The sequence below is a fragment of the Corvus hawaiiensis genome, chromosome 3 (genome assembly GCF_020740725.1).
Source record: "Corvus hawaiiensis isolate bCorHaw1 chromosome 3, bCorHaw1.pri.cur, whole genome shotgun sequence".
In the NCBI taxonomy this organism is placed as follows: Eukaryota; Metazoa; Chordata; class Aves; order Passeriformes; family Corvidae; genus Corvus; species Corvus hawaiiensis.
Genome location: NC_063215.1, coordinates 1,257,655 through 1,285,300, shown reverse-complemented (window position 1 = coordinate 1,285,300; position 27,646 = coordinate 1,257,655). Strand labels below are relative to the sequence as shown.

The 27,646-nt window shown below is 58.1% G+C and overlaps 3 protein-coding genes across 6 annotated transcripts in view; 1 reads left to right on the top strand and 2 right to left on the bottom strand.

The window, feature by feature from the left end:
* Window positions 1-10,971, top strand: part of ESCO2 (establishment of sister chromatid cohesion N-acetyltransferase 2) — a 29,887-nt gene extending 18,916 nt beyond the window's left edge. The window contains exons 10-12 of the mRNA XM_048298299.1: window positions 862-1,157; window positions 8,267-8,674; window positions 10,731-10,971. Coding sequence (XP_048154256.1) covers window positions 862-1,157; window positions 8,267-8,674; window positions 10,731-10,971 — 945 coding nt within the window. The remainder of the gene's footprint in view (window positions 1-861; window positions 1,158-8,266; window positions 8,675-10,730) is intronic.
* Window positions 10,972-11,929: 958 nt separating this feature from the next.
* PBK (PDZ binding kinase) lies at window positions 11,930-23,226 on the bottom strand. Its single transcript, XM_048298382.1, has 8 exons — window positions 22,459-23,226; window positions 21,610-21,686; window positions 20,941-21,031; window positions 19,948-20,090; window positions 17,917-18,086; window positions 17,078-17,207; window positions 13,996-14,169; window positions 11,930-13,262 (listed from the first exon to the last, which is right to left on the bottom strand). The coding sequence occupies exons 2-8, from the start codon at window positions 21,656-21,658 to the stop codon at window positions 13,063-13,065; spliced, it is 957 nt and encodes a 318-aa protein (XP_048154339.1). The 5' UTR covers window positions 21,659-21,686; window positions 22,459-23,226; the 3' UTR covers window positions 11,930-13,062.
* Window positions 23,227-24,770: 1,544 nt separating this feature from the next.
* The window catches only part of SCARA5 (scavenger receptor class A member 5), a 34,612-nt gene continuing 31,736 nt past the window's right edge, over window positions 24,771-27,646 (bottom strand). For all 4 annotated transcript variants that reach the window (XM_048298377.1, XM_048298378.1, XM_048298379.1 and 1 more), the window contains 2 exons: window positions 26,241-26,432; window positions 24,771-25,020 (listed from right to left, as the gene is read on the bottom strand). In XM_048298377.1, the coding sequence (XP_048154334.1) occupies window positions 24,884-25,020; window positions 26,241-26,432 (329 nt within the window). In that variant the 3' untranslated portion in view covers window positions 24,771-24,883. The remainder of the gene's footprint in view (window positions 25,021-26,240; window positions 26,433-27,646) is intronic.

Genomic DNA, 27,646 nt, shown 5'->3' with positions numbered 1-27,646 from the left:
TTCCTGTTCCCAGTTCCCATTCCCAGTTCCTGTTCCCAGTTCCCGTTCCCAGTTCCCGTTCTCAGTTCCCATCCCCCATTCCCAACCCCACATTCCCAGTTCCCATTCCCAGTTCCCATCCCCCATTCCCAGTTCCCATCCCCCATTCCCAGTTCCCATCCCCCATTCCCAGTTCCCATCCCCCATTCCCAGTTCCCATTCCCAGTTCCCGTTCCCAGCTCCCGTTCCCAGTTCCCCATTCCCAGCTCCAGTTCCCAGTTCCCGTTCCCAGCTCCAGTTCCCATTCCCAGTTCCCAGTTCCCCGTTCCCAGTTCCCGTTCCCAGCTCCCGTTCCCAGTTCCCGTTCCCAGTTCCCCATTCCCAGCTCCAGTTCCCAGTTCCCGTTCCCAGTTCCCGTTCCCAGCTCCCGTTCCCAGTTCCCGTTCCCAGTTCCTGTTCCCAGTTCCCCATTCCCAGCTCCCGTTCCCAGTTCCCGTTCCCAGTTCCTGTTCCCAGTTCCCCATTCCCAGCTCCAGTTCCCAGTTCCCGTTCCCAGTTCCCGTTCCCAGCTCCCGTTCCCAGTTCCTGTTCCCAGTTCCCGTTCCCATTCCCATCACTCCCGTTCCCAGTTCCCGTTCCCAGTTCCCATTCCCAGTTCTCGTTCCCAGCTCCCGTTCCCAGCTCCCGTTCCCAGTTCCTGTTCCCAGTTCCCGTTCCCATTCCCATCACTCCCGTTCCCAGTTCCCATTCCCAGTTCCCATTCCCCATGCCCCATTCCCATCATTCCCACTCCCATCACTCCCACTCTAGTCATCCCCACTCCCATTATTCCCACTCCCATTATTCCCACTCCCGCCATTCCCACTCCCGTTATTCCCGCAGGCGTTCCGGGTGCTGCCGGAGCCGTTCCCATCCCCGGCCGATTCCCAGGCTCATTCCCAGGCTCATTCCCAGGCTCATTCCCAGGATCATTCCCAGGCTCATTCCCAGGCTGACTCCCAGCACTCCCAGCACTCCCAGTGCCGCTCCCAGTCCCGTGCCGGGGCGCTGCCGGGGCCGTGCCGGGCCTGGCGCTGCTCGGAGCAGCCGGAGGCGGCCGCGTGCGGCATCAGCCGCATCTGGGTGCGGGCGGCGCGGCGGCGGCGCGGCATCGGCCGCAGGATGGCGGACGCGCTGCGGTGCGTGGGGACTGGGAGCACTGGGAACACTGGGAACACTGGGAACTGGGAACACTGGGATGGCGGACGCGCTGCGGTGCGTGGGGACTGGGAGCACTGGGAGCACTGGGAACTGGGAACTGGGAACACTGGGATGGCGGACGCGCTGCGGTGCGTGGGGACTGGGAGCACTGGGAGCACTGGGAACTGGGAACACTGGGATGGCGGACGCGCTGCGGTGCGTGGGACTGGGGGCACTGGGAACACTGGGAACTGGGAACACTGGGAACTGGGAGCACTGGGAACACTGGGAACTGGGAACACTGGGAACACTGGGAACTGGGAAGAGTGGGAATTGGGACTGGGAACACTGGGAACACTGGAAACTGGGATGACGGATGTGCTGCGGTGCGTGGGGACTGGGAACACTGGGAGCACTGGGAACACTGGGAGCACTGGGAACTGGGAACACTGGGATGGCGGACGCGCTGCGGTGCGTGGGACTGGGGGCACTGGGAACACTGGGAGCACTGGGAACTGGGATGGCGGACGCGCTGCGGTGCGTGGGGACTGGGGGCACTGGGAACACTGGGAGCACTGGGAACACTGGGAACTGGGAACACTGGGAACACTGGGAGCTGGGATGGCAGACGCGCTGCGGCGCGTGGGGACTGGGAGCACTGGGAACACTGGGAGCACTGGGAACTGGGAACAGTGGGAACTGGGATGGCAGACGCGCTGCAGTGTGTGGGGACTGGGGGCACTGGGAGCACTGGGAGCACTGGGAACTGGGAACACTGGGATGGCGGACACGCTGCGGTGCGTGGGGACTGGGAGCACTGGGAGCACTGGGAACACTGGGAACTGGGAACAGTGGGAGCTGGGATGGCAGACGCGCTGCGGTGCGTGGGACTGGGAACACTGGGAGCACTGGGAGCACTGGGAACTGGGAGCACTGGGAACTGGGAAGAGTGGGAATTGGGACTGGGAGCACTGGGAACTGGGAGCACTGGGAACTGGGAAGAGTGGGAATTGGGACTGGGAACACTGGGAACACTGGGAACTGGGAACACTGGGAACTGGGATGGCGGACGCGCTGCGGTGCGTGGGGACTGGGAACGCTGGGAGCACTGGGAACGCTGGGAGCACTGGGAACTGGGAAGAGTGGGAACACTGGGAGCACTGGGAACACTGGGAGCACTGGGAACACTGGGAACTGGGAGCAGTGGGAACTGGGAAGAGTGGGAATTGGGACTGGGAACACTGGGAACACTGGGAACTGGGAACACTGGGAACTGGGATGGCGGACGCGCTGTGGTGCATGGGGACTGGGAACACTGGGAGCACTGGGAACACTGGGAACTGGGAAGAGTGGGAACACTGGGAATACTGGGAGCACTGGGAACACTGGGAGCACTGGGAACACTGGGAACTGGGAACACTGGGAACTGGGATGGCGGATGCGCTGCAGTGCGTGGGACTGGGAACACTGGGAGCACTGGGAACTGGGAAGAGTGGGAACTGGGATGAGAACACTGGGAACACTGGGAGCACTGGGAACTGGGAAGAGTGGGAATTGGGACTGGGAACACTGGGAACACTGGGAACTGGGATGACGGATGTGCTGCGGTGCGTGGGACTGGGGGCACTGGGAGCACTGGGAACAGTGGGAACTGGGAAGAGTGGGAATTGGGACTGGGAACACTGGGAGCACTGGGAACACTGGGAACTGGGATGGCGGATGCGCTCTGGTGCATGGGGAGTGGGGGGACTGGGAGCACTGGGAGCACTGGGAACTGGGAACAATGGGAATTGGGGCTGGGAACACTGGGAACTGGGATGGGAACAGTGGGAATTGGGATGGGGAATGCTGGGAACTGGGAACAGTGGGAATTGGGATGGGAACAGTGGGAACTGGGAACAGTGGGAACTGGGATGGGAACACTGGGAACTGGGAACAGTGCGAATTGGGACTGGGAACACTGGGAATTGGGAACACTGGGAACTGGGGAGGGAAAAAGGGAATTGGGGAGGGATTCAGGGAGAAGTGGGAATTGGGGAAGGAAAAGCGGGAATTGGGGCGGGAAAGGCGGGAATTGAGGAGGGAAAAGCGGGAATTGGGACAGGGAAAAGTGGGAATTGGGGAGGGAAAGGTGGTAATTGAGGAGGGGTTCAGGGAAAAGCGGGAATTGGGACAGGGAAAGGCGGGAATTGAGGAGGGAAAGGCGGGAATTGGGGCGGGAAAAGCGGGAATTGGGGAGGGAAAGGCGGGAATTGAGGAGGGAAAAGCGGGAATTGGGACAGGGAAAAGTGGGAATTGGGGCGGGAAAGGTGGTAATTGAGGAGGGGTTCAGGGAAAAGCGGGAATTGGGACAGGGAAAGGCGGGAATTGAGGAGGGAAAGGTGGTAATTGAGGAGGGGTTCAGGGAAAAGCGGGAATTGGGGAGGGAAAAGCGGGAATTGGGGCGGGGTTCAGGGAAAAGCGGGAATTGGGGAGGGAAAAGCGGGAATTGGGGCGGGAAAGGCGGGAATTGAGGAGGGAAAAGCGGGAATTGGGGCGGGAAAAGCAGGAATTGGGGCGGGGTTCGGGGAAAGGCGGGAATTGGGGAGGGAAAAGCGGGAATTGGGGCGGGAAAGGCGGGAATTGGGGCGGGAAAAGCGGGAATTGGGGAGGGAAAAGCGGGAATTGGGACAGGGAAAAGCGGGAATTGGGGAGGGATTCAGGGAAAGGCGGGAATTGGGGCGGGAAAAGCGGGAATTGGGGAGGGATTCAGGGAAAGGCGGGAATTGGGGCGGGAAAAGCGGGAATTGGGGAGGGATTCAGGGAAAGGCGGGAATTGGGGAGGGAAAAGCGGGAATTGGGGAGGGATTCAGGGAAAGGCGGGAATTGGGGCGGGAAAAGCGGGAATTGGGGAGGGATTCAGGGAAAGGCGGGAATTGGGGCGGGAAAAGCGGGAATTGGGGAGGGATTCAGGGAAAGGCGGGAATTGGGGAGGGAAAAGCGGGAATTGGGGCGGGGTTCGGGGCAGGCGGGAATTGGGGCGGGGAAAGGCGGGAATTGGGGCGGGGTTCAGGGAAAGGCGGGAATTGGGGCGGGAAAAGCGGGAATTGGGGAGGGAAAAGCGGGAATTGGGACAGGGAAAAGCGGGAATTGGGGAGGGAAAGGTGGTAATTGGGGCGGGGTTCAGGGAAAGGCGGGAATTGGGGCGGGAAAGGCGGGAATTGGGGCGGGGTTCAGGGAAAGGCGGGAATTGGGGCGGGGTTCAGGGAAAGGCGGGAATTGGGGCGGGAAAGGCGGGAATTGAGGAGGGAAAAGCGGGAATTGGGGCGGGAAAAGCGGGAATTGGGGCGGGAAAAGTGGGAATTGGGGCGGGGTTCAGGGAAAAGCGGGAATTGGGGCGGGAAAAGCGGGAATTGGGGCGGGAAAAGCGGGAAGTGGGGCGGGAAAAGCGGGAAGTGGGGCGGGAAAAGTGGGAATTGGGGCGGGGTTCAGGGAAAGGCGGGAATTGGGGCGGGAAAGGCGGGAATTGGGGCGGGAAAAGCGGGAATTGGGGCGGGAAAAGCGGGAATTGGGGCGGGAAAAGTGGGAATTGGGGAGGGAAAGGTGGTAATTGAGGAGGGGTTCAGGGAAAGGCGGGAATTGGGGCGGGGTTCAGGGAAAGGCGGGAATTGGGGCGGGAAAGGCGGGAATTGAGGAGGGAAAAGCGGGAATTGGGGCGGGAAAAGCGGGAATTGGGGCGGGAAAAGTGGGAATTGGGGCGGGGTTCAGGGAAAAGCGGGAATTGGGGCGGGAAAAGCGGGAATTGGGGCGGGAAAAGCGGGAATTGGGGCGGGAAAGGCGGGAATTGGGGCGGGAAAAGCGGGAAGTGGGGCGGGGTTCGGGGCAGGCGGCCGGGGCCGGGCGGGGTTCAGGGAGGTTGGGGCCCGGGGCCGCTGCTGCGGTTTTGGGCTCGGCCGTCGGGAACGGGAATCCCGACCCTTCCTTCCCACCCCCCCGGCTCCGCGGGAATTCCGGGCTGGCGCAAAGCCGCTCCCAGGGCCGCTCCCGATCTCCCGGCCGGGACCCGGGAAGGGCAGCGCCGGCAATCCCAAACTGCGGCCCGAAGCGCGCCGGATCCCGAAGGAAAAGCTGCGGGATCCCAGCTCCGGAGATTCCGGATCGAGCGGAAAACATTCCCGGATTTTCAGTGGGAGGCTCTGAAGTTTGAATGGAGAGCGTTCCCGGTTTTTAGGGAAAACGTTCCTGGTTTTTAGGGAGGACATTGCTGGTTTTTAGGGAAAATATTCCCGGTTTTTCGGGAGAATATTCCCGGTTTTAGTGGAGAACTTCCCATTTTTTAGTGGAAAACATTCTGGGGTTTTAGGGGAAAAATTCCCAGTTTTAAGGAAAACATTCCCAGTTTTTAGGGAAAATATTCCCGGTTTTTAGGGAGAACGTCCCCAGTTTTTAAGGGAAACATTCCTGGTTTTAATGAAAAAATTCCCGCTTTTTAGGGAAAACATTCCTGGTTTTAGTGGAAAAATTCCCATTTTTTAAGGGAAAACATTCCTGGATTTAACGGAAAACATTCCTGGTTTTTAAAGGAAAAATTCCTCGGTTTTAGGCAAAACAATCCCAGTTTTTTAGGGAAAACATTCGGGGTTTTTAGGGAGAACATTCCGGGTTTTTTAGCGGAAAAATTCCCAGTTTTAAGGAAAACATTCCCCGTTTTTAGGGAGAACATTCCCAGTTTTTAGGGAAAATATTCCCGGTTTTAGTGGAGAAATTCCCATTTTTTAGTGGAAAACATTCCCGGTTATTAATGGAGAACATTCCCGGTTTTTAAGGGAAAACATTCCCGGTTTTTAGGGAGAACATTGCTGGTTTTTAGGGAAAATATTCCCGGTTTTAGTGGAGAAATTCCTGGTTTTAAGGAAAACATTCCCCATTTTTAGGGAGAACATTCCCAGTTTTTAGGGAGAACATTCCGGGTTTTTAAGGGAAAACATTCGGGGTTTTTAGGGAGAACATTCCCGGTTTTAGTGGAGAAATTCCCATTTTTTAGTGAAAAACATTCCCGGTTCTTAACGGAGAACATTCCCGGTTTTTAAGGGAAAACATTCCCGGTTTTTAGCAGAAAAATTCCCAGTTTTAATGAAAAAGTTCCGGGTTTTCAGCGGAAAAATTCCTGGTTTTAGGCAAAACATTCCCTGTTTTTAGGGAGAACATTCCTGGTTTTAGTGGAAAAATTCCTGGTTCTTAACAAAAACATTCCTGGTTTTTAAAGGAAAACATTCCGGGTTTTTCGGGAGAACATTCCGGGTTTTTCGGGCGACCATTCCCGCTTCCAGCTGGGACCGTTCCCGCTTTTCCCCCCACCCCTGAGCAGTTGCCATGGAAACCATTCTCGACTTCCGGCTCGGGAAGATCCCGGATTTCCAGGGAACCTTGGTGGAGCTGAAAGAGGAGCGATCCCGAGCTCCGATCCCGAGCTCCGAGTGGGAACATCCCGAACTATTCCAGCTGGGCCTGGCCCGGCGTTCATTACCCCTTAATTACCCCTTAATTACCCGTTCATTACCCCTTAATTACCCGTTCATTACCCGTTCATTACCCATTCATTACCCCTTAATTACCCCTTAATTACCCGTTCATTACCCCTTAATTACCCGTTCATTACCCCTTAATTACCCGTTCATTACCCGTTCATTACCCATTCATTACCCCTTAATTACAGCCCCCATTCCCAGCTCCGCCGCTCCGGCTGGAGAACGGGAATGTTCTTCCTAAAAACCCGGAATGTTCTCCTTAAAAACCGGGAATGTTCTCCCTAAAAACCTGGAATGTTCTCCCTAAAAAACTCAGAATGTTCTCCCTAAAAAACCCAGAATGTTCTCCCTAAAAACTGGGAATGTTCTCCTTAAAACCCAGAATGTTCTCCTTTAAAAACCAGGAATGTTCTCATAAAAAAACCAGGGATTTTTCCACTAAAACCGGGAATGTTCTCCGTTAAAAACTGGGAATGTTCTCCGTTAAAGACCCGGAATGTTCTCCCTAAAAACTGGGAATGTTCTCCCTAAGAACCCGGAATGTTCTCCCTAAAAACCGGGAATGTTCTCCCTAAAAACCCCAAATGTTCTCCCTAAAAACTGGGAATGTTCTCCTTTGAAAACCAGGAATGTTCTCATAAAAAAAACAGGGATTTTTCCACTAAAACCGGGAATGTTTTCCGTTAAAAACTGGGAATGTTCTCCGTTAAAAACCCGGAATGTTCTCCCTAAAAACTGGGAATGTTCTCCCTAAAAAACCTGGAATGTACTCCCTAAAAACCCGGAATGTTCTCCCTAAAAAACTGGGAATGTTGTCCTTTGAAAACCAGGACTGTTTTCATTAAAAACCAGGAATTTTTCCACTAAAACCGGGAATGTTCTCCCTAAAAACTGGGAACGTTTTCCTTAAAAACCCGGAATGTTCTCCCTAAAACCCGGGAATGTTCTCCCTAAAAACCCCAAATGTTCTCCCTAAAAACCGGGAATGTTTTCCTTAAAAACTGGGAATGTTCTCCCTAAAAACGGGGAATATTTTCCTTTAAAAACCAGGAACGTTTTCATTAAAAACCGGGAATGTTTCCACTAAAACCCCGAATGTTCTCCCTAAAAACCGGGAATGTTCTCCCTAAAGACCCGGAAGTTTCTCCCTAAAAACTGGGAATGTTTTCCTTTAAAAACCCGGAATGTTTCCATTAAAAACCAGGGATTTTTTTCCACTAAAACCGGGAATGTTCTCCTTAAAAACCCAGAATGTTCTCCCTAAAAACTGGGAATGTTTTCCTTTAAAAACCAGGAATGTTTCCACTAAAACTGAGAATGTTTTCCTTAAAAACCGGGAACGTTTTCCCTAAAAACCGGGAACGTTTTCCCTAAAATCTGGGAATGTTTTCCCTAGAACCCGGGAATGTTTTCCCTAGAAGGCGGGCCCGGCCCGGCCGTTAATTGCTCGTTAATCCCCGCCCCGCGTTCCCAGCTCCGGCTGGAGGCCGCGATTCCCGCGGGAGCGTTCCCGCCTTTCCCGCCCGCTCCGTGGCGATCCCTGGCGCTCCCTGGCGATCCCTGGCGATCCCTGGCGCTCACGCTCCCCTCTCCCGGCGCAGGCGCTCCTTCGTCTTCGGGACGGTGCTGAATTCCCGGGATTTGGCCTTCTCCGACCCCACTCCGGACGGGAGAGCCTTCGCCGCGCGCTACTGCGGCCGGCCCGACTTCCTGGTCTACAACTTCCTGCACGGAGCCGGAACGGCAGCGGGAACCGCAGCGGGAGCGGCAGCGGGAGCGGGATTGGGATCGGCTGGAGCGGGAGCAGCAGCAGGATCGGGAGCAGCTGGATCAGGATCAGCTGGATCGGGATCAGCAGGAGGGTTGGGATCAGCAGGAGGGTCGGGATCAGCAGGATCAGGATCAGCTGGATCGGGATCAGCTGGATCGGGATCAGCAGCAGGATCAGGATCAGCAGGATTGGGAGCAGCAGCAGGAGCGGGATCAGCAGGATTGGGAGCAGCAGGAGGGTTGGGATCAGCAGCAGGAGCGGGATCAGCAGCAAGATCGGGATCAGCAGGAGCGGGAGCAGCTGGAGGATTGGGATCAGCTGGATCAGGATCAGAATTGGGATCAGGATTGGGATCAGCAGGATCAGGATCAGCAGGATTGGGAGCAGCAGGAGGACTGGGATCAGCAGCAGGAGCGGGATCAGCAGCAAGATCGGGATCAGCAGGAGCGGGAGCAGCTGGAGGATTGGGATCAGCTGGATCAGGATCAGAATTGGGATCAGGATTGGGATCAGCAGGATCGGGATCAGCAGGATTGGGAGCAGCAGGAGGACTGGGATCAGCAGCGGGAGCGGGATCAGCAGCAGGATTGGGATCAGCAGGATCAGGATTGGGATCAGCAGCAGGATTGGGATTGGGATCAGTGAGATTGGGAGGACCGGGAGCAGGATCAGCAGCAGGATCGGGATCAGCAGGAGCGGGAGCAGCAGGAGCGGGAGCAGCAGCAGGAGCGGGAGCAGCGGGATCTGGATTGGGATCAGGATCAGGATTGGGATCCGCTGGATCAGGATTGGGATCCGCTGGATCAGGATCAGCAGCAGGATCAGGATCAGCTGGGTCAGGATCAGCAGGAGGATCGGGATTGGGATCAGCAGGAGGATCGGGATTGGGATCAGCAGGATCCGGACTGGGATTGGGATCAGCAGCAGGATTGGGATCAGCAGGATCAGGATCAGGATTGGGATCAGCTGGATCAGGAGCAGCAGCAGGATCAGGATCAGCAGGATCCGGATTGGGATTGGGATCAGCAGGAGCGGGAGCAGCAGGAGCGGGAGCAGCGGGATCTGGATTGGGATTGGGATCAGCAGCAGGATTGGGATCAGCAGGATCAGGATCGGGACTGGGATCGGGATCATCGGGATCATCGGGCTCGAGCTCCTCAGGCCTGCCCTGAGTTCCAGAGGGGCTGGAGAAGCCGGGATTGATCCAGGGGGTCCTGCTGAGCTCCCGCGGGAATCCTTCCCTAAATCCCTTCCCAAATCCTTCCCTAAATCCCTTCCCAAATCCTTCCCAAATCCCTTCCCAAATCCTTCCCAAATCCTTCCCAAATCCTTCCCAAATCCCTTCCTTAAATCCCTTCCCAAATCCCTTCCCAAATCCTTCCCTAAATCCCTTCCCAAATCCCTTCCCAAATCCTTCCCAAATCCCTTCCCAAATCCTTCCCAAATCCTTCCCAAATCCCTTCCCAATCCCTTCCCAAATCCTTCCCAAATCCCTTCCCAAATCCTTCCCAAATCCTTCCCAAATCCTTCCCAAATCCCTTCCCTAAATCCCTTCCCAATCCCTTCCCAAATCCTTCCCAAATCCCTTCCCAAATCCCTTCCCAAATCCTTCCCAAATCCCTTCCCAATCCCTTCCCAAATCCCTTCCCTAAATCCCTTCCCAAATCCTTCCCAAATCCCTTCCCAAATCCCTTCCCTAAATCCCTTCCCAAATCCCTTCCCAAATCCTTCCCAAATCCCTTCCCAAATCCCTTCCCTAAATCCCTTCCCAAATCCCTTCCCTAAATCCCTTCCCTAAATCCCTTCCCTAAATCCCTTCCCAAATCCTTCCCAAATCCCTTCCCTAAATCCCTTCCCAAATCCCTTCCCAAATCCCTTCCCAAATCCTTCCCAAATCCCTTCCCTAAATCCCTTCCCTAAATCCCTTCCCAAATCCCTTCCCAAATCCCTTCCCAAATCCTTCCCAAATCCTTCCCAAATCCTTCCCTAAATCCCTTCCCAAATCCTTCCCAAATCCTTCCCAAATCCTTCCCTAAATCCCTTCCCAAATCCCTTCCCAAATCCCTTCCCAAATCCCTTCCCTAAATCCCTTCCCTAAATCCCTTCCCTAAATCCCTTCCCAAATCCTTCCCAAATCCTTCCCTAAATCCCTTCCCAAATCCCTTCCCAATCCCTTCCCAAATCCTTCCCCAAATCCTTCCCCAAATCCTTCCCAAATCCTTCCCAAATCCCTTCATTCCCTCGGGAATCTCCATTCCCTTGGGAATCCTCCCCTCCCTTCCTTCCCTCGGGAGCCGTTCCCTGGGAATCCCCACCCCCCCGCCCCCGCTCCCTTTCCCGCTGGGAATCCCGGAATTCCGCCCTCGCTTTTCCCGGGAATCCTTCGGGGCCGGGGCTCTCTGCCCTGGCCTCGCCTCGGGATGGAGCCGGGAATCCTTCCCGGAGCTTCCCCGCGGGATCTGCGCCCGGAGCCTCCCGGGGCCCTCCCAGCCGGGAGATTCCCGACATTCCCGAGGACGTTCCGTGGATTTCTGACGCCGCCCCGTGGAGTTACGGCAGCGTTCCGGGGCTTCGCCGCGAGATTCCGAGGTTTTGTGACGGGATCCCGAGGTTTTCTGGAGTTTATCCCAAAGTTTGCTGGAATTTGTATAAATCCCGTGAGTTTCTGACGAGATTCCGAGGCTTTGTGCTGATATTCCATGAATTTCTGAGGATATTCCAGGGTTTCCTGAGGATATTCCCCTCCCCCTGGGGGATTGCTGGGAACCTCTTGTGCCGGGAATCCTTTTCCTGGAGTTTTCCGGCTGTTTTCCCTCAGGATTTGGGATTTGATCCTCCTGGAAGGGGGGGGGGGGCTCTTCCAGCCAGGAAATTCCAGGATTTTTGGAGGATATTCCAGGATTTTTCCCCCACCCCGAGAGCACCCAAGCCTCATCCAAGCTCCCACCCCTCTGGAAAAGCCGAATCCCAAGGAAAAATCCACCGATCCCACACGGAGAGGAAGGAATCTGTTTATTGGGAACATCCCTGAGGGAAAACTCGGGAAAATCCAACCCCAAAAGGAGGGAAAATCCCACCCTAAAAAGGGGGAAAATCCCACCTAAACTCAGGAAAATCCAGCCCAAAAAAGAAGGAAAAGCCAAGGAAAAAATGAGGGAAAACCCGAACCGAACTCAGGAAATTCCAGCCCAAAAAAGAGGGAAAATCCAAGGAAAAAGGGGGCGGGATCCAACCCCAAAAGGAGGGAAAATCCAACCAAAAAATGATGGAAATTCCAGCCTAAAAAAGAGGGAAAATCCGACCTAAACTTGGGAAATTCCAGCCGCAAAAAGAGGGAAAATCCAAGGAAAAAGGGGGCGGGATCCAACCCCAAAAGGAGGGAAAATCCAACCAAAAATGATGGAAAATCAGCCTAAAAAAGAGGGAAAATCCGACCTAAACTCGGGAAATTCCAGCCCCAAAAAGAGGGAAAACCCAGCCCAGAAGGGAGAGGGAGAATCCAACCAAAAATGATGGAAAATCCAGTCTAGAAAAGAGGGAAAATCCAGGCCTAAACTCGGGAAATTCCAGCCCAAAACCTTGGGAAAACCTGACCCGAACTCGGGAAATTCCAGCCCAAAAAAGAGGGAAAATCCAAGGAAAAAGGGGGCGGGATCCAACCCCAAAAGGAGGGAAAATCCAACCAAAAAATGATGGAAATTCCAGCCTAAAAAAAGAGGGAAAATCCAACCTAAACTTGGGAAATTCCAGCCGCAAAAAGAGGGAAAATCCAAGGAAAAAGGGGGCGGGATCCAACCCCAAAAAGATCGAAAGTCCAACCAAAAATGATGGAAAATCCAGCCTAGAAAAGAGGGAAAATCCAGGCCTAAACTCGGGAAATTCCAGCCCAAAACCTTGGGAAAACCTGACCCGAACTCGGGAAATTCCAGCCCAAAAAAGAGGGAAAATCCAAGGAAAAAGGGGGCGGGATCCAACCCCAAAAGGAGGGAAAATCCAACCAAAAATGATGGAAAATCAGCCTAAAATAGAGGGAAAATCCGACCTAAACTCAGGAAATTCCAGCCCCAAAAAGAGGGAAAATCCAACTAAAAAATGCAGGAAAACTGGACCTGAACTCAGGAAATTCCAGCCCAAAAAAAAAGGAAAATCCAAGGAAATGGGGGGCGGGATCAAACCCCAAAAAGGACGGAAAATCCAACGAAAAATGAAGGAAATTCCAGCCTAAAAAAAGAGGGAAAATCCAAGGAAAAAAGGGGCGGGATCCAACCCCAAAAGGAGGGAAAAATCCAACCAGAAATGATGGAAATTCCAGCCTAGAAAAGGGAAAATCCAGCCTAAAAAAGGGGGAAAATCCAACCCCCAAAAAGAGGAAAAATCCGACCTAAACTCAGGAAATTCCAGCCCCGAAAAGAGCGGGAAAACTGAACCGAAGAGTGGGAAAACCCAACCCTAAAAAAAAACCCGGGAAAACCCAACCCTAAAAAAAACCCGGGAAAACCCAACCCGACGCTGAGGAAAATCCATCCCAAAACCCCCAAAGGAGCAGAGCGGGGAGCGCGGCCCGGGAATCCCGAAGGGCTCTTCCCAAGGCTCCGGAGCCGCTTCCCGCTGGGAACGCGGGATGGCTCAGGGCGGCGGCGGCTCCAGCGCCTGCAGGATCTGCGCGGCCGAGGGCCTTTTCCCGGGATCGCGGCACGTGCAGACGGAGAAGAGCTCCAGCACCGGGCCCTGGGATGGATCCAGCGCCTCCGGAGGCAGCGGCGGCCGCGTGCCCAGCGCCGCGTAGTAGGAATCCTCGTCGAAGGATTCCTCGGAAAAGGATTCCTCTGCAAGGGCGGGAGAGAGGAGATGTCGGAAGGAAAGCCCGGGAATCCCGATCCCGGCGCTTCCCGATGATCCCAGGGAGATCCGAACCCGGCCTCAGGCGCTCCCGGGGATTCCCTGGGAATCCCTTCCCAAGATCCCAGCCCGAGCTCCCCTTTCCCAGGGAAATCCCTCCATTCCCGCCTCTCCCAGCCTGCCATTGGATCCAGCCCCAGCCCGACTCCTCTGCGGGAAGGAATTCCGGCCTCCAGGCCCTTCCCTGGGAATCTCGGCACTCCAGGAAGGCTCTCCCTTCCCTTTCCCATCCCCGACTTCCAGAAAAACCCCTGGCCATGGGTTCGGAGCCTCCTGCATCCCACAATCCCGGAATGCTTTGGCTGGGATCCCCGCAGCTTCAATCCCATCCCATTCCAAGGCCGGCACCTGCCCCGATGATCCCAGGCTGCTCCAGCCTTTCCTTGGGCACTGCCAGGGATCCGGGCATTCCCTGGGAATTCCAGCGCAGCCGGGAATTCCTTCCCAAGATCCCAGCCCGAGCTCCCCTTTCCCACTGGGAAGCCATTCCCGTTTCCCATCCCTTTCTCCCAAATTCCCGCTCTCCCGGATCCCCTCCAGCCTCAGGCGGCGCCTCCGAGGGTTCCCCGGATCCTTTTCCCGGTGACCATTCCCAGCTCTCCCCGCCCGCCTCCGGAGGTTCCCATTCCCAGATCCCGCTCCGGGCCCGGCATTCCCGACCTTCCGTGTCGGATTCCGGCAGCGGGAGGTGCGGGATGCTCAGGGCCAGCATCTCCCACAGGGTGAGGCCGAAGGGGAAGATGTCGGATCTGTCCGTGATGATCCCGCCCGGCTCCAGCGCCTCCGGAGGCTTCCAGGGCTCCGTGCCCACGTAGCAGAGCTCGGGATCGCTCACTGCAACCGAGCGGGTGGGATCCGGTGGGATCGGGGGGGGGGGGATCCGGTGGGATCGGATGGGATCGGGTGGGGTCAGATGGGGTTGGATGGGATCGGGAACTGGCTCTGGGGAAACGGCGCCTTCCCGAGGGATTCCAGAACCCCCAGATCCCCATTCCCAAAGGATTCCAGAACCCCGGGATCCCCATTCCCAAAGGATTCCAGAGGCCCGGAATCCCCATTCCCGAGGGATTCCAGAGCCCCCCGGACCCCCATTCCAGAGCCCCCATTCCCAAAGGATTCCAGAGCCCCAAGATCCCCATTCCAGAGCCCCCATTCCAGAGGGATTCCAGAGCCCCAAGATCCCCATTCCAGAGGAATTCCAGAACCCCGGGATCCCCATTCCCAAAGGATTCCAGAGCCCCAGGATCCCCATTCCGAAGGGATTCCAGAGCCCCCTGGACCCCCATTCCAGAGCCCCCATTCCCAAAGGATTCCAGAGCCCCCATTCCAGAGGGATTCCAGAACCCCCAGATCCCCATTCCTGAGGGGTTCCAGAACCCCGGGACCCCCATTCCCAAGGGATTCCAGAGCCCCCAGGATCCCCATTCCTGAGGGATTCCAGAACCCCCTGGAATCCCCATTCCCACGAGACTCCCGAGCCTCGGGATCCCCATTCCAGAGGGATTCCAGAGCCCCTGGATCCCCATTCCCAAAGGATTCCAGAACCCCGGGATCCCCATTCCAGAGCCCCAGAATCCCCATTCCCAAAGGATTCCAGAGCCCCAGGATCCCCATTCCAGAGCCCCAGGATCCCCATTCCCGAGGAATTCCAGAGTTCCCAGGATCCCCATTCCACAGCCCCAGGATCCCCATTCCCGAGGAATTCCAGCCTCCCGGCTGGATTCCCAGGCCCCCTTGATCCTTGGGGCAATCCCAGAGCCCAGGAGGCTTCCAGAGCCCTGGGAATCCCCAGCCCTGGCTCGGCATTCCCCGAGGAATTGCAGCTCCCTGTGCATCCCCGCGTTCATTCCAGAGCCCTGCGGATCCCTCCCGGAGATTCCAGAGCCTCCAGATTCCCAAGGAAGCCGGAGCCAGTCCCACATTCCCTGAGGAGATCCCGGTGTCTCCAGCTGGATATTCCCGATAAATCCCATCCATCCCCGGAGATCCCGGTGTCTCCAGCTGGATATTCCCGATAAATCCCATCCATCCCCGGAGATCCCGGTGTCTCCAGCTGGATATTCCCGATAAATCCCATCCATCCCCAGGAGATCCCGGTGTCTCCAGCTGGATATTCCCGATAAATCCCATCCATCCCCAGGAGATCCCGGTGTCTCCAGCTGGATATTCCCGATAAATCCCATCCATCCCCAGGAGATCCCGGTGTCTCCAGCTGGATATTCCCGATAAATCCCATCCATCCCCGGAGATCCCGGTGTCTCCAGCTGGATATTCCCGATAAATCCCATCCATCCCCAGGAGATCCCGGTGTCTCCAGCTGGATATTCCCGATAAATCCCATCCATCCCCAGAGATCCCGGTGTCTCCAGCTGGATATTCCCGATAAATCCCATCCATCCCCAGGAGATCCCGGTGTCTCCAGCTGGATATTCCCGATAAATCCCATCCATCCCCAGAGATCCCGGTGTCTCCAGCTGGATATTCCCGATAAATCCCATCCATCCCCCGAGATCCCGGTGTCTCCAGCTGGATATTCCCGATAAATCCCATCCATCCCCAGGAGATCCCGGTGTCTCTAGCTGGATATTCCCGATAAATCCCATCCATCCCCAGGAGATCCCGGTGTCTCCAGCTGGATATTCCTGATAAATCCCATCCATCCCCGGAGATCCCGGTGTCTCCAGCTGGATATTCCCGATAAATCCCATCCATCCCCAGAGATCCCGGTGTCTCCAGCTGGATATTCCCGAGAATCCCATCCATCCCCAGGAGATCCCGGTGTCTCCAGCTGGATATTCCCGATAAATCCCATCTATCCCCAGGAGATCCCGGTGTCTCCAGCTGGATATTCCCGAGAATCCCATCCATCCCCAGGAGATCCCGGTGTCTCCAGCTGGATATTCCCGATAAATCCCATCCATCCCCAGGACATTCCGGTGTCTCTAGCTGGATATTCCCGATAAATCCCATCCATCCCCAGGAGATCCCGGTGTCTCCAGCTGGATATTCCCGATAAATCCCATCCATCCCCGGAGATCCCGGTGTCTCCAGCTGGATATTCCCGATAAATCCCATCCATCCCCAGGAGATCCCGGTGTCTCCAGCTGGATATTCCCGATAAATCCCATCCATCCCCAGGAGATCCCGGTGTCTCCAGCTGGATATTCCCGATAAATCCCATCCATCCCCGGAGATCCCGGTGTCTCCAGCTGGATATTCCCGAGAATCCCATCCATCCCCAGGAGATCCCGGTGTCTCCAGCTGGATATTCCCGAGAATCCCATCCATCCCCAGGAGATCCCGGTGTCTCCAGCTGGATATTCCCGATAAATCCCATCCATCCCCCGAGATCCCGGTGTCTCCAGCTGGATATTCCCGAGAATCCCATCCATCCCCAGGAGATCCCGGTGTCTCCAGCTGGATATTCCCGATAAATCCCATCCATCCCCACATTCCCTGAGGAGATCCCGGTGCCTCCAGCTGGATATTCCCGATAAATCCCATCCATTCCCCCAGAACATTCCGGCGCCTCCGGCTCCTTTTCCATGGGCTCTCACCGATGGATCCTCAGGCAGCCGGAGAATTCCCGAGGGTTCTTTGCCGGGAATGCTCCGTGTCTTATCCCGCCCGCATTCCTGCCATTCCCGGCCCACCCTCGGATCCTTCCAAAGCCTGGAATCGCCTCCTGCTCCCCCCCGGCCTCCGGGGATTCCCTGCGGGGCGGCATTCCCGGGAATCCCACCTGCCAGGTTCTCATCCAGGGGCAGCGAGACTCCGACGTCGCAGATTTTCACGGATTCGAAGCAGCCCCGGACGACGACGTTGGGGGATTTGATGTCCCCGTGGAGCAGCCGCTGCTCCGTGTGCAGGTACTGGGAACAGCCCGGGAAAACCACGGGAAGAGCCGTGGGATTGGGATAACCCACGGGAAAATCCCGCACCCCCCCCCCCGGCCTTAAAACGTCGGGGATTGTGGGAAGGGATCTTCGGGATCATCCCAGTCCCGCCCCGGCGCTTCCCGATGATCCCAGGTGGATCCAGCCTTTCCTTGGGCACTCCCGGGCATTCCCTGGGAATTCCAGCGCAGCCGGGAATTCCTTCCCAAGATCCCAGCCCGAGCTCCCCTTTCCCAGGGAAATCCCTCCATTCCCGCCTCTCCCAGCCTGCCATTGGATCCAGCCCCAGCCCGACTCCTCTGCGGGAAGGAATTCCGGCCTCCAGGCCCTTCCCTGGGAATCTCGGCACTCCAGGAAGGCTCTCCCTTCCCTTTCCCATCCCCGACTTCCAGAAAAACCCCTGGGCATGGATTCGGAGCCTCCTGCATCCCACAATCCCGGAATGCTTTGGCTGGGATCCACGCAGCTTCAATCCCATCCCATTCCAAGGCCGGCACCTCCCCCGCTGATCCCAGGCTGCTCCAGCCTTTCCTTGGGCACTGCCAGGGATCCGGGCATTCCCTGGGAATTCCAGCCCAGCCGGGAATCCCTTCCCAACATCCCACTCATCCCAATCCCATCCCCCCCAGCAGCCCCAGCTCCCCTTTCTCCCCGAATCCCGGGATTTCCCCGCCATTCCCGGTACCTGGAGCCCCCTGGCCATGCTCAGGGCCACCTGCAGGATGGTGGGAGCCGGGAACGCTCCCAATCGCTGCTCCCGGCGCTCCTCGATGAGGTCGTTCAGGGATTTCTCCCCCCCGAATTCCATGGCCAGGCACAGGCTCCCGTCCGGAGCCTTCGTCAGCGCCCGGTAGCCTGGGATGGGATGGGAATGGGGTGGGAATGGGGTGGGATGGGATGGAATGGGATGGGAATGGGAATGGGGTGGGAATGGGAATGGGGTGGGAATGGGATGGGATGGGATGGGATGGGACAGGATTGGAATGGGAATGGGATGGAAGTGGGAGAGCAGCGATCCCGGAATGCTTTGGCTGGGATCCACGCAGCTTCAATCCCATCCCATTCCAACCCCGATGATCCCAGGCTGCTCCAAATCCATCCCTGGACACTCCCAGGGATCCAGCGGCAGCCGCGGCTTCTCTGGGAATTCCAGAGGCACTGGGAGGGCTTTAACTCCGGGATCCCGAATCCCCCTCGTCTCCCTCTGGGATTGGCTCCAACCCCTCCATTCCCAACCATCCAACCCCTCCATTCCCATGGATCCAACCCCTCCATTCCCAACAATCCAACCCCTCCCTTCCCATGGATCCAACCCCTCCATTCCCAATGGATCCAACCCCTCCATTCCCAACAATCCAACCCCTCAATTCCAATGGATCCAACCCCTCCATTCCCAACAATCCAACCCCTCCCTTCCCATGGATCCAACCCCTCCCTTCCCATGGATCCAACCCCTCCATTCCCAATGGATCCAACCCCTCCCTTCCCATGGATCCAACCCCTCCCTTCCCATGGATCCAACCCCTCCATTCCCAATGGATCCAACCCCTCCATTCCCATGGATCCAACCCCTCCATTCCCATGGATCCAACCCCTCCCTTCCCATGGATCCAACCCCTCCATTCCCAATGGATCCAACCCCTCCCTTCCCATGGATCCAACCCCTCCCTTCCCATGGATCCAACCCCTCCATTCCCAATGGATCCAACCCCTCCATTCCCAACAATCCAACCCCTCCCTTCCCATGGATCCAACCCCTCCATTCCCAACAATCCAACCCCTCCCTTCCCATGGATCCAACCCCTCCCTTCCCATGGATCCAACCCCTCCCTTCCCATGGATCCAACCCCTCCATTCCCAATGGATCCAACCCCTCCATTCCCATGGATCCAACCCCTCCATTCCCATGGATCCAACCCCTCCATTCCCAATGGATCCAACCCCTCCCTTCCCAACAATCCAACCCCTCCCTTCCCATGGATCCAACCCCTCCATTCCAATGGATCCAACCCCTCCATTCCCAATGGATCCAACCCCTCCATTCCCAACAATCCAACCCCTCCCTTCCCATGGATCCAACCCCTCCATTCCCATGGATCCAACCCCTCCATTCCCAATGGATCCAACCCCTCCATTCCCATGGATCCAACCCCTCCATTCCCAATGGATCCAACCCCTCCATTCCCAACAATCCAACCCCTCCATTCCCATGGATCCAACCCCTCCATTCCCAATGGATCCAACCCCTCCATTCCCAACAATCCAACCCCTCAATTCCAATGGATCCAACCCCTCCATTCCCATGGGATCCAACCCCTCCATTCCCAATGGATCCAACCCCTCCCTTCCCATGGGATCCAACCCCTCCCTTCCCATGGGATCCAACCCCTCCATTCCCAATGGATCCAACCCCTCCATTCCCAACAATCCAACCCCTCCATTCCCATGGATCCAACCCCTCCATTCCCAACAATCCAACCCCTCCATTCCCAATGGATCCAACCCCTCCATTCCCAACAATCCAACCCCTCCATTCCCAATGGATCCAACCCGTCCATTCCCCATGGATCCAATCCCTCCCTTCCCATGGATCCAACCCCTCCCTTCCCAACAATCCAACCCCTCCATCCCCAATGGATCCAACCCCTCCATTCCCAATGGATCCAACCCCTCCATTCCCAATGGATCCAACCCGTCCATTCCCAGGAATCCTCACCCACGATGTTGGGATGCCGCAGATTCCGGAGGATCTGGGCCTCCTCCTGGAGTCTCCTCTGGAAGAGGCTCCGCTGGCTCCGGCTGCAGCCGGAGTTGATTTTCTTCACGGCCCACGGAGAGCGGGATAATCCCCGCGGAGACCTGGGCGGGAAGAGCCTCTGGAATTCCCATGGATAACATGCCGGGAATGGCTGTGGGAGGGGCTTTTTTGTGGAATTCGTGAGGAAATTGGGGAAAGGGTGAAATCTGCCGTGGGCCGGGAATGCTCCAGGGAATGCTCGGCTTCCCGGGAGCTTCGATCCGTTCCCATTTCCGGCTGGAGCGGAGGGAATGGAGCCCCAATCCCGGAATTCCAGCCAGGGAAAGACCGATGGGGTTATCCCAAAAACCATGGACCCGAAATGCTGGAATTGCAGCCAGGGAAAGGCTTATCCCAAAAAAAAATGGAGGCCAAGTCCTGGAATTCCACCCAAGGTTTATCCCAGGAATGGCCTCAAATCCCTGAATTCCATCCAAGGAAAGGCTTATCCCAAAAAAAAAAAATGGGGCCCAAATCCCTGAATTCCCCCCCGGGCAAGGCTTATCCCAAAATAACGGATCCCAAATCCCAGAATTCCACCCAAGGTTTATCCCAGGAATGGCCCCAAATCCTGGAATTCCATCCAAGGAAAGGCTTATCCCAAAAACAAAAGGATCCCAAATCCCAGAATTCCAGCCAGGAAAAGGCTGATGGGTTATCCCAGGAATAGGCCCCAAATCCCGGAATTCCCAGGAATGGGCCCCAAATCCTTGGATTCCATCCAGGGAAAGGCTTCTCCCAAAGGAAGGGGCTCCTTCCCGGCTCTGCAAATCCCAAATCCCTCCTTCGGCTCCGTATCCTGGATTTGGGATCATCCCCAGGTCGGCGCCGCCACCCCTTTCCTTCCCGGAGCTCCTTTCCCACCCGCTCCGGGACTTTTCCGGGACTTTTCCGGGATAACGCTTCCCGAACCTTTTCATCAGGTACACGCTGACTCCGGTGCCGAATCCCAACTTCTGCATGAAGGGAGAGGCCGGGATGGTGACGGACACGGCGCCGGCATCTGCGGGAAGGAGTCGCGGTGAAGCCCCGGGAAGCTCCAGCCGGGATCGGGATCCGCTCCCGGGGAATCGCGGACAGGGAACGGCCTCGAGTCGTTCCGGGGAAAGTTCGGTCGGGTTTTGGGAACAATTGGGGTTTTCCAGCCCCGGCACAGCCCCTGTTCCCGGAGGGATTGAAATCCCTGGGGATTTGGGGGGGACACGGATCCGGGTGGGAATTCCGGGCCTTGAAGCTCCTTCCCAAAGCGTTCCACGATTCCCACCGGAATCCCGCGGATGGGAAACCGATCCCAGGTGATCCCAGGTGATCCCAGGGATTTCCCAGCCCCGATGTGCTCAGGAATAAAACCGGGAGGAGGAGGAGGAAGGGGGAGGGAGTGGCAGAGTTTTCCAGGGAATCTGCGGCTGCCTCATCCCTGGGATTGTCCCAGGAAAGGTCGGACAGGGCTTGGAGCAGCCTCTGGAATTCAGCCCCGAGATCCCTTCAGGGCCCTTCCCGCCATTCCGCGATCTCGGCTCTGGGATGGGGTCCCTGCGATTCCTCGTGGGAATATTCCGGGATCATCCCGGAATTCCTCACCCGGTTTGTCCCTGCGGGACGAGGGCGTCGGGGACTGGAAGGCGGCCATGGATCCGATGCTGATCCCGATCCCGATCCTGTGGGACAGGAGGGGACGTGGAGGGGCTCCGGTGGCACCTGGGGGGTCCCGGATTCGGGAATTGGGGGGTGCTGGGTTTGGGAATTGGGGGGTCCTGGATTCAGGAATTGGGGGGTCCCGGATTGGGAATTGGGGGGTCCTGGATTCGGGAATTGGGGGGTGCTGGGTTTGGGAATTGGGGGGTGCTGGATTTGGGAATTGGGGGGTTCCTGGATTCGGGAATTGGGGGATCCTGGATTTGGGAATTGGGGGGTCCTGGATTTGGGAATTGAGGGTTCCTGGATTTGGGAATTGGGGGATCCTGGATTCAGGAACTGGGGGGTCCCGGATTGGGAATTGGGGGGTGCTGGGTTTGGGAATTGGAGGGTCCCAGATTGGGAATTGTGGAGGTCATGGATTCGGGAACTGGGGGGTCCCGGATTTGGGAACTGGGGAGTCCCGGATTCAGGAACTGGGGGGTGCTGGATTTGGGAATTGAGGGGTCCTGGATTCAGGAATTGGGGGGTCTGGGATTGGGGAATTTGGGAGGTGCCAGATTTGGGAATGGAGGGGTCCCGGACTGGGCAGCTGGGGGAGGTCTCGGATTTGGGAATTGGAGGTCCTGGATTTGGGAATTGGGGGAGGGGGGAGGTCCCAGTTTGGGGATCCCAGAGCAGGGATGGGGGGTCCGGGCTTGGGATGTCCCAGATCCGGGAACTGGGGGGGTCCCAGCTGGGGGAGGGGAGAATCCCAGATCCGGGGGGTTCCCAGGAAAACCCCGCGCGCCCCACCTCGGTCCGGGGTTCGCGGCGTGCGGGGACCGAGCCAAGGGAATTCCGGGATCCTCTTCCCTCTCCCGGTGCCGATCCCGGGCGATTCCGGGCTCCTTTTCCCGCTCCCGCTGCCGATCCCGGGCAATTCCGGGCTCCTTTTCCGGCTCCCGGTGCCGATCCCGGGCTCCTTTTCCCGATCCCGGGCAATTCCGGGCTCCTTTTCCCTCTCCCGGTGCCGATCCCGGGCTCCTTTTCCCGATCCCGGGCAATTCCGGGCTCCTTTTCCCTCTCCCGGTGCCGATCCCGGGCTCCTTTTCCCTCTCCCGGTGCCGATTCCCGGCTCCTTTTCCCGCTCCCGGTGCCGATCCCGGGCGATTCCCGGCTCCTTTTCCCTCTCCCGCTGCCGATCCCGGGCAATTCCGGGCTCCTTTTCCCTCTCCCGGTGCCGATTCCCGGCTCCTTTTCCCTCTCCCGGTGCCGATCCCGGGCGATTCCGGGCTCCTTTTCCCGCTCCCGGTGCCGATCCCGGGCGATTCCCGGCTCCTTTTCCCTCTCCCGGTGCCGATCCCGGGCGATTCCCGGCTCCTTTTCCCTCTCCTGGTGCCGATCCCGGGCGATTCCGGGCTCCTTTTCCCGCTCCCGGTGCCGATCCCGGGCAATTCCGGGCTCCTTTTCCCTCTCCCGGTGCCGATCCCGGGCGATTCCCGGCTCCTTTTCCCTCTCCCGGTGCCGATTCCCGGCTCCTTTTCCCTCTCCCGGTGCCGATTCCCGGCTCCTTTTCCCGCTCCCGGCCGTTACCGGGCGCCTCTTTCGAATCCCGCGCGCGCGCGCGCGCCGGCCCCGCCCCTTCCGGGAGGGGGCGTGGTCACATCCATATATGGAGGTGGGGTGCGGATGTGGGCGTGGCCAGAGCCGCGCGTCGGGACCCGGTGGGCGTGGCCTGAGCTGGGGGCGTGGCCAATGGGGGCGTGGCCAGCGCGGGTGTGGGCGTGGCCTGAGCTGGGGGCGTGGCCAGCGCGGGGTGGGCGTGGCCTGGGGCGGTCGCGGGGAGCCCGCGGGGGTTTTTGGGGGGTTCCCGAAGCTTTTTGGGGCGCTCCGGGGGCTCGCTGGGAGCTGGGGGGATCCTCAGGGGCTTTGTGGGGGTCTCTGGAGGGTCCCTGGAGCCCCCCCCGAACCCCGCCCGCTCCGTCACCCCCCGGCCCCATAAAGGCCCAGAACTGTCTGACCCCCCCCCCCCCCCACAGCCCCCAGACCCCATAAACCCCCCCCCAAAACCCCCATCGCTCCTTGAGCCCCCACAGCCCCCACACCCCCATAAACCGCCCCATAAACCCCCCCAAATCCCCATAACCCCCCCCATAAACCCCCATAACCCCCCATAAACACCCCCAAACCCCATAAACCCCCCCAAATCCCCATAACCCCCCCCATAAACCCCCATAACCCCCCATAAACACCCCCAAACCCCATAAACCCCCCCAAATCCCCATAACCCCCCCATAAACCCCCATAACCCCCCATAAACACCCCCAAACCCCATAAACCCCCATAAACCCCACAAACCCCCCCAGGCCCCCATAAACCGCCCCATAAACACCCCCAAACCCCATAAACCCCCAAAACCCCCCAAACACCCATAAATCCCCCAAAACCCCCATAACGCCTCCCAGATCCCCCCAATCCCCCAAAACCCCCCATAAACCGCCCATAAAGACCCCCAAACTCCCATAAACCCCATAAACCCCCATAAACCGCCCCAATCCCCCCAAAACCCCCCCAAACCCCCCCAAACCCCCCCGATCCCTTCAATCCCCCATAAAACCCCCCAAAAGCCCCCCAAACCCCCATGAACCCCCCCCAGATCCCCCCCAATCCCCCATAAACCGCCCCAAATCCCCATAACCCCCCCATAAACCCCCCATAAAGCCCCCCAAACCCCCCCAGACCCCCATAAACCCCCATAAAGCCCCCAAACACCCATAAATCCCCCAAAACCCCCATAACCCCTCCCAGATACCCCCAAACCCCCATAAACCCCCCATAAAGACCCCCAAACCCCCATAAACCCCATAAAGCCCCCATAAACCCCCCCAATCCCCCCAAAACCCCCATAAAGTCCCCAAACCCCCCATAAACCCCCATAAACCCCATAAACCCCCCAATCCCCCATAAACCCCCCCATAAACACCACAAGCCCCCCCAAACCCCCCCAGATCCCTTCAATCCTCCATAAAACCCCCCAAAAGCCCCCCAATCCCCCATAACCCCCCCATAAACCCCATAACCCCCCCAATCCCCCCCAAATTCCCGATCTCTCTTTGTCCCACACGGACGAATCAGCGCCTTTATTTCCCTCGGGATGATCCCATTCCCGGTCGGGATCCAGGGCTTGGGATGAGCCCCGCGGCCCCTTTGGGGTTTGGGGTTTGGGGTTTGGGGCGGCTCAGGGGGTCAGGCAGCGCACGCCGGCGTCCTCGGCGTGGCCGCAGTTGGTGCGGCCCCATCCCGAAAATCCGCAGAGCTCCAGGGAATCCTCGGTGCCCGAGCAGGAGACGTCGTCCATCCAAATCTTCCCGGTGCCTGCGGAGGGTCGGGAAGATCCATGGATCCACCGGGAGCTCCCCGAGCGGATCCCGGGAACGGCCCCGATCCCGGCGCTCGGAGAGGTCGCTGGGGTGGGAAGAGGCCCGGGAATGGTGGATCCCGAGGGTGGGGATTTCTGGGATGTTCCTGAGGTTTTGCCGGGTATTCCTGGGATTTGGGGGGGTGCGGCTGGGAATGGGGCACGGGTAAAATGTGTGGGGAGAATGGGAATGTTCGGCTGGAGAAGGGAAGGATCCAGGGAATCCTCGGAGGCGTTTCCCGAGCCTAAAGGGGCACCGGGAGAGCTGGGATTTGGGATAAAGGGATGGGAAACAGGGAATGGCTTCCAGTGGGAAAGGGGAGCTTGGGCTGGGATCTTGGGAAGGAATTCCCGGCTGGGCTGGAATTCCCAGGGAATGGCCGGATCCCTGGCAGTGCCCAAGGAAAGGCTGGAGCAGCCTGGGATCATCGGGGGAGGTGCCGGCCTTGGAATGGGATGGGATTGAAGCTGCGTGGATCCCAGCCAAAGCATTCCGGGATTCTGGGATGCAGGAGGCTCCGAATCCATGGCCAGGGGTTTTTCTGGAAGTCGGGGATGGGAAAGGGAAGGGAGAGCCTTCCTGGAGTGCCGAGATTCCCAGGGAAGGGCCTGGAGGCCGGAATTCCTTCCCGCAGAGGAGTCGGGCTGGGGCTGGATCCAATGGCAGGCTGGGAGAGGCGGGAATGGAGGGATTTCCCTGGGAAAGGGGAGCTCGGGCTGGGATCTTGGGAAGGGATTCCCGGCTGCGCTGGAATTCCCAGGGAATCCCTGGCTGCCCCTGGATCCCTGGAATGTCCTAGGCCGGGCTGGACAGAGCACGGAGCAGTGGTGGGAAAACCCATTCCGAGGCCTCCCGAGGCGGGAATGAGGGACGGCAGCTCCGCGAGGCTCCGGCTGCACTCCCGGAGCGGCTTTTTCGGGATCTACCAGCCCCGAGAACCTCCAGCACCGACTCAAGGAATCTAAAGCAATTCCGGAATCTCCAGAGTCGGATGAGATCCATCGGCACCAAATCCAACCCCCACACCCCAAAACCCCACCCCATCCCCGTCATCCGAACTCTCCCGGAGCTCCGGCAGCGTCGGGAACGGCCCCATTCCCTGGGGAGCCGTCGCGGTGCCGCGTTCCCGGGACGGAGCCGCGTTCCCGGGACGGAGCCGCGTTCCCGGGTGCCCACCTTGGCCGAAGCGCGCCATGCGGAAGACGTCGGCGGCGCCGCGGAAGCCCAGCATGCGGCACGCCACGTCGCCGTCGCGGCCGTCCCAGCCGTCGTCGCACACGGAGCCCCAGCGGCGCTCGTGGAAGATCTCCAGGCGGCCCTCGTGCGGCCCCGAGCCGTTCACCAGGCGGACGGAGCCCTCCTGCGGAGCTGCCGCGGGAATGCCGGGGTCAGCCATGGTGGCATCTCCAAGGGATGTGGCATCTCCAGGGATGGTGCCATCCATGGTGGCATCTCCAAGGGATGGTGCCATCTCCAAGGGATAGTTCCATCTCCAGGGATGTGGCATCTCCAAGGGATGGTGACATCCATGGTGCCATCCCAAGGGATGGCGACAGCTCCAAGGGATGGTGACATCCATGGTGCCATCTCCAGGGATGTGCCATCTCCAGGGATGTGCCATCTCCAGGGATGGTGCCATCTCCAAGGGATGGTGACATCCATGGTGCCATCCCAAGGGATGGCGACAGCTCCAAGGGATGGTGACATCCATGGTGCCATCCATGGTGACATCCCAAGAGATGGTGCCATCTCCAAGGGATGGTGACATCCATGGTGCCGTCTCCAGGGATGTGGCATCTCCCAGGCTGGGAATGTCCAACCATGGGTGGGAATGTCCAGCAGGGGTTGGGAATGTCCAGCAGGGGTTGAGAATGTCCGGCAGAGGTTTGGGAATGTCCGGCAGAGGGTGGGAATGTCCGGCAGAGGTTTGGGAATGTCCAACCATGGGTGGGAATGTCCAGCAGAGGTTGGGAATGTCCAGCAGGGGTTGGGAATGTCCGGCAGAGGGTGGGAATGTCCGGCAGAGGGTGGGAATGTCCGGCAGCGTTTGGGAATGTCCAGCAGGGGTTGGGAATGTCCGGCAGCGTTTGGGAATGTCCAGCAGGGGTTGGGAATGTCCGGCAGGGGTTGGGAATGTCCAGCAGAGGTTTGGGAATGTCCAGCAGAGGTTGGGAATGTCCAGCAGGGGTTGGGAATGTCCAGCAGGGGTTGGGAATGTCCAGCAGAGGGTTGGGAATGTCCGACAGGGTTTGGGAATGTCCAGCAGAGGTTTGGGAATGTCCGGCAGGGGTTGGGAATGTCCGGCAGAGGGTTGGGAATGTCCAGCAGAGGGTTGGGAATGTCCGGCAGGGTTTGGGAATGTCCAGCAGAGGTTGGGAATGTCCGGCAGAGGGTTTGGAATGTCCAGCAGAGGTTTGGGAATGTCCGGCAGAGGGTTGGGAATGTCCGGCAGGGGTTGGGAATGTCCGGCAGAGGGTTGGGAATGTCCGGCAGAGGCTTGGGAATGTCCAGCAGAGGTTTGGGAATGTCCGGCAGAGGGTTGGGAATGTCCGGCAGAGGGTTGGGAATGTCCAGCAGAGGGT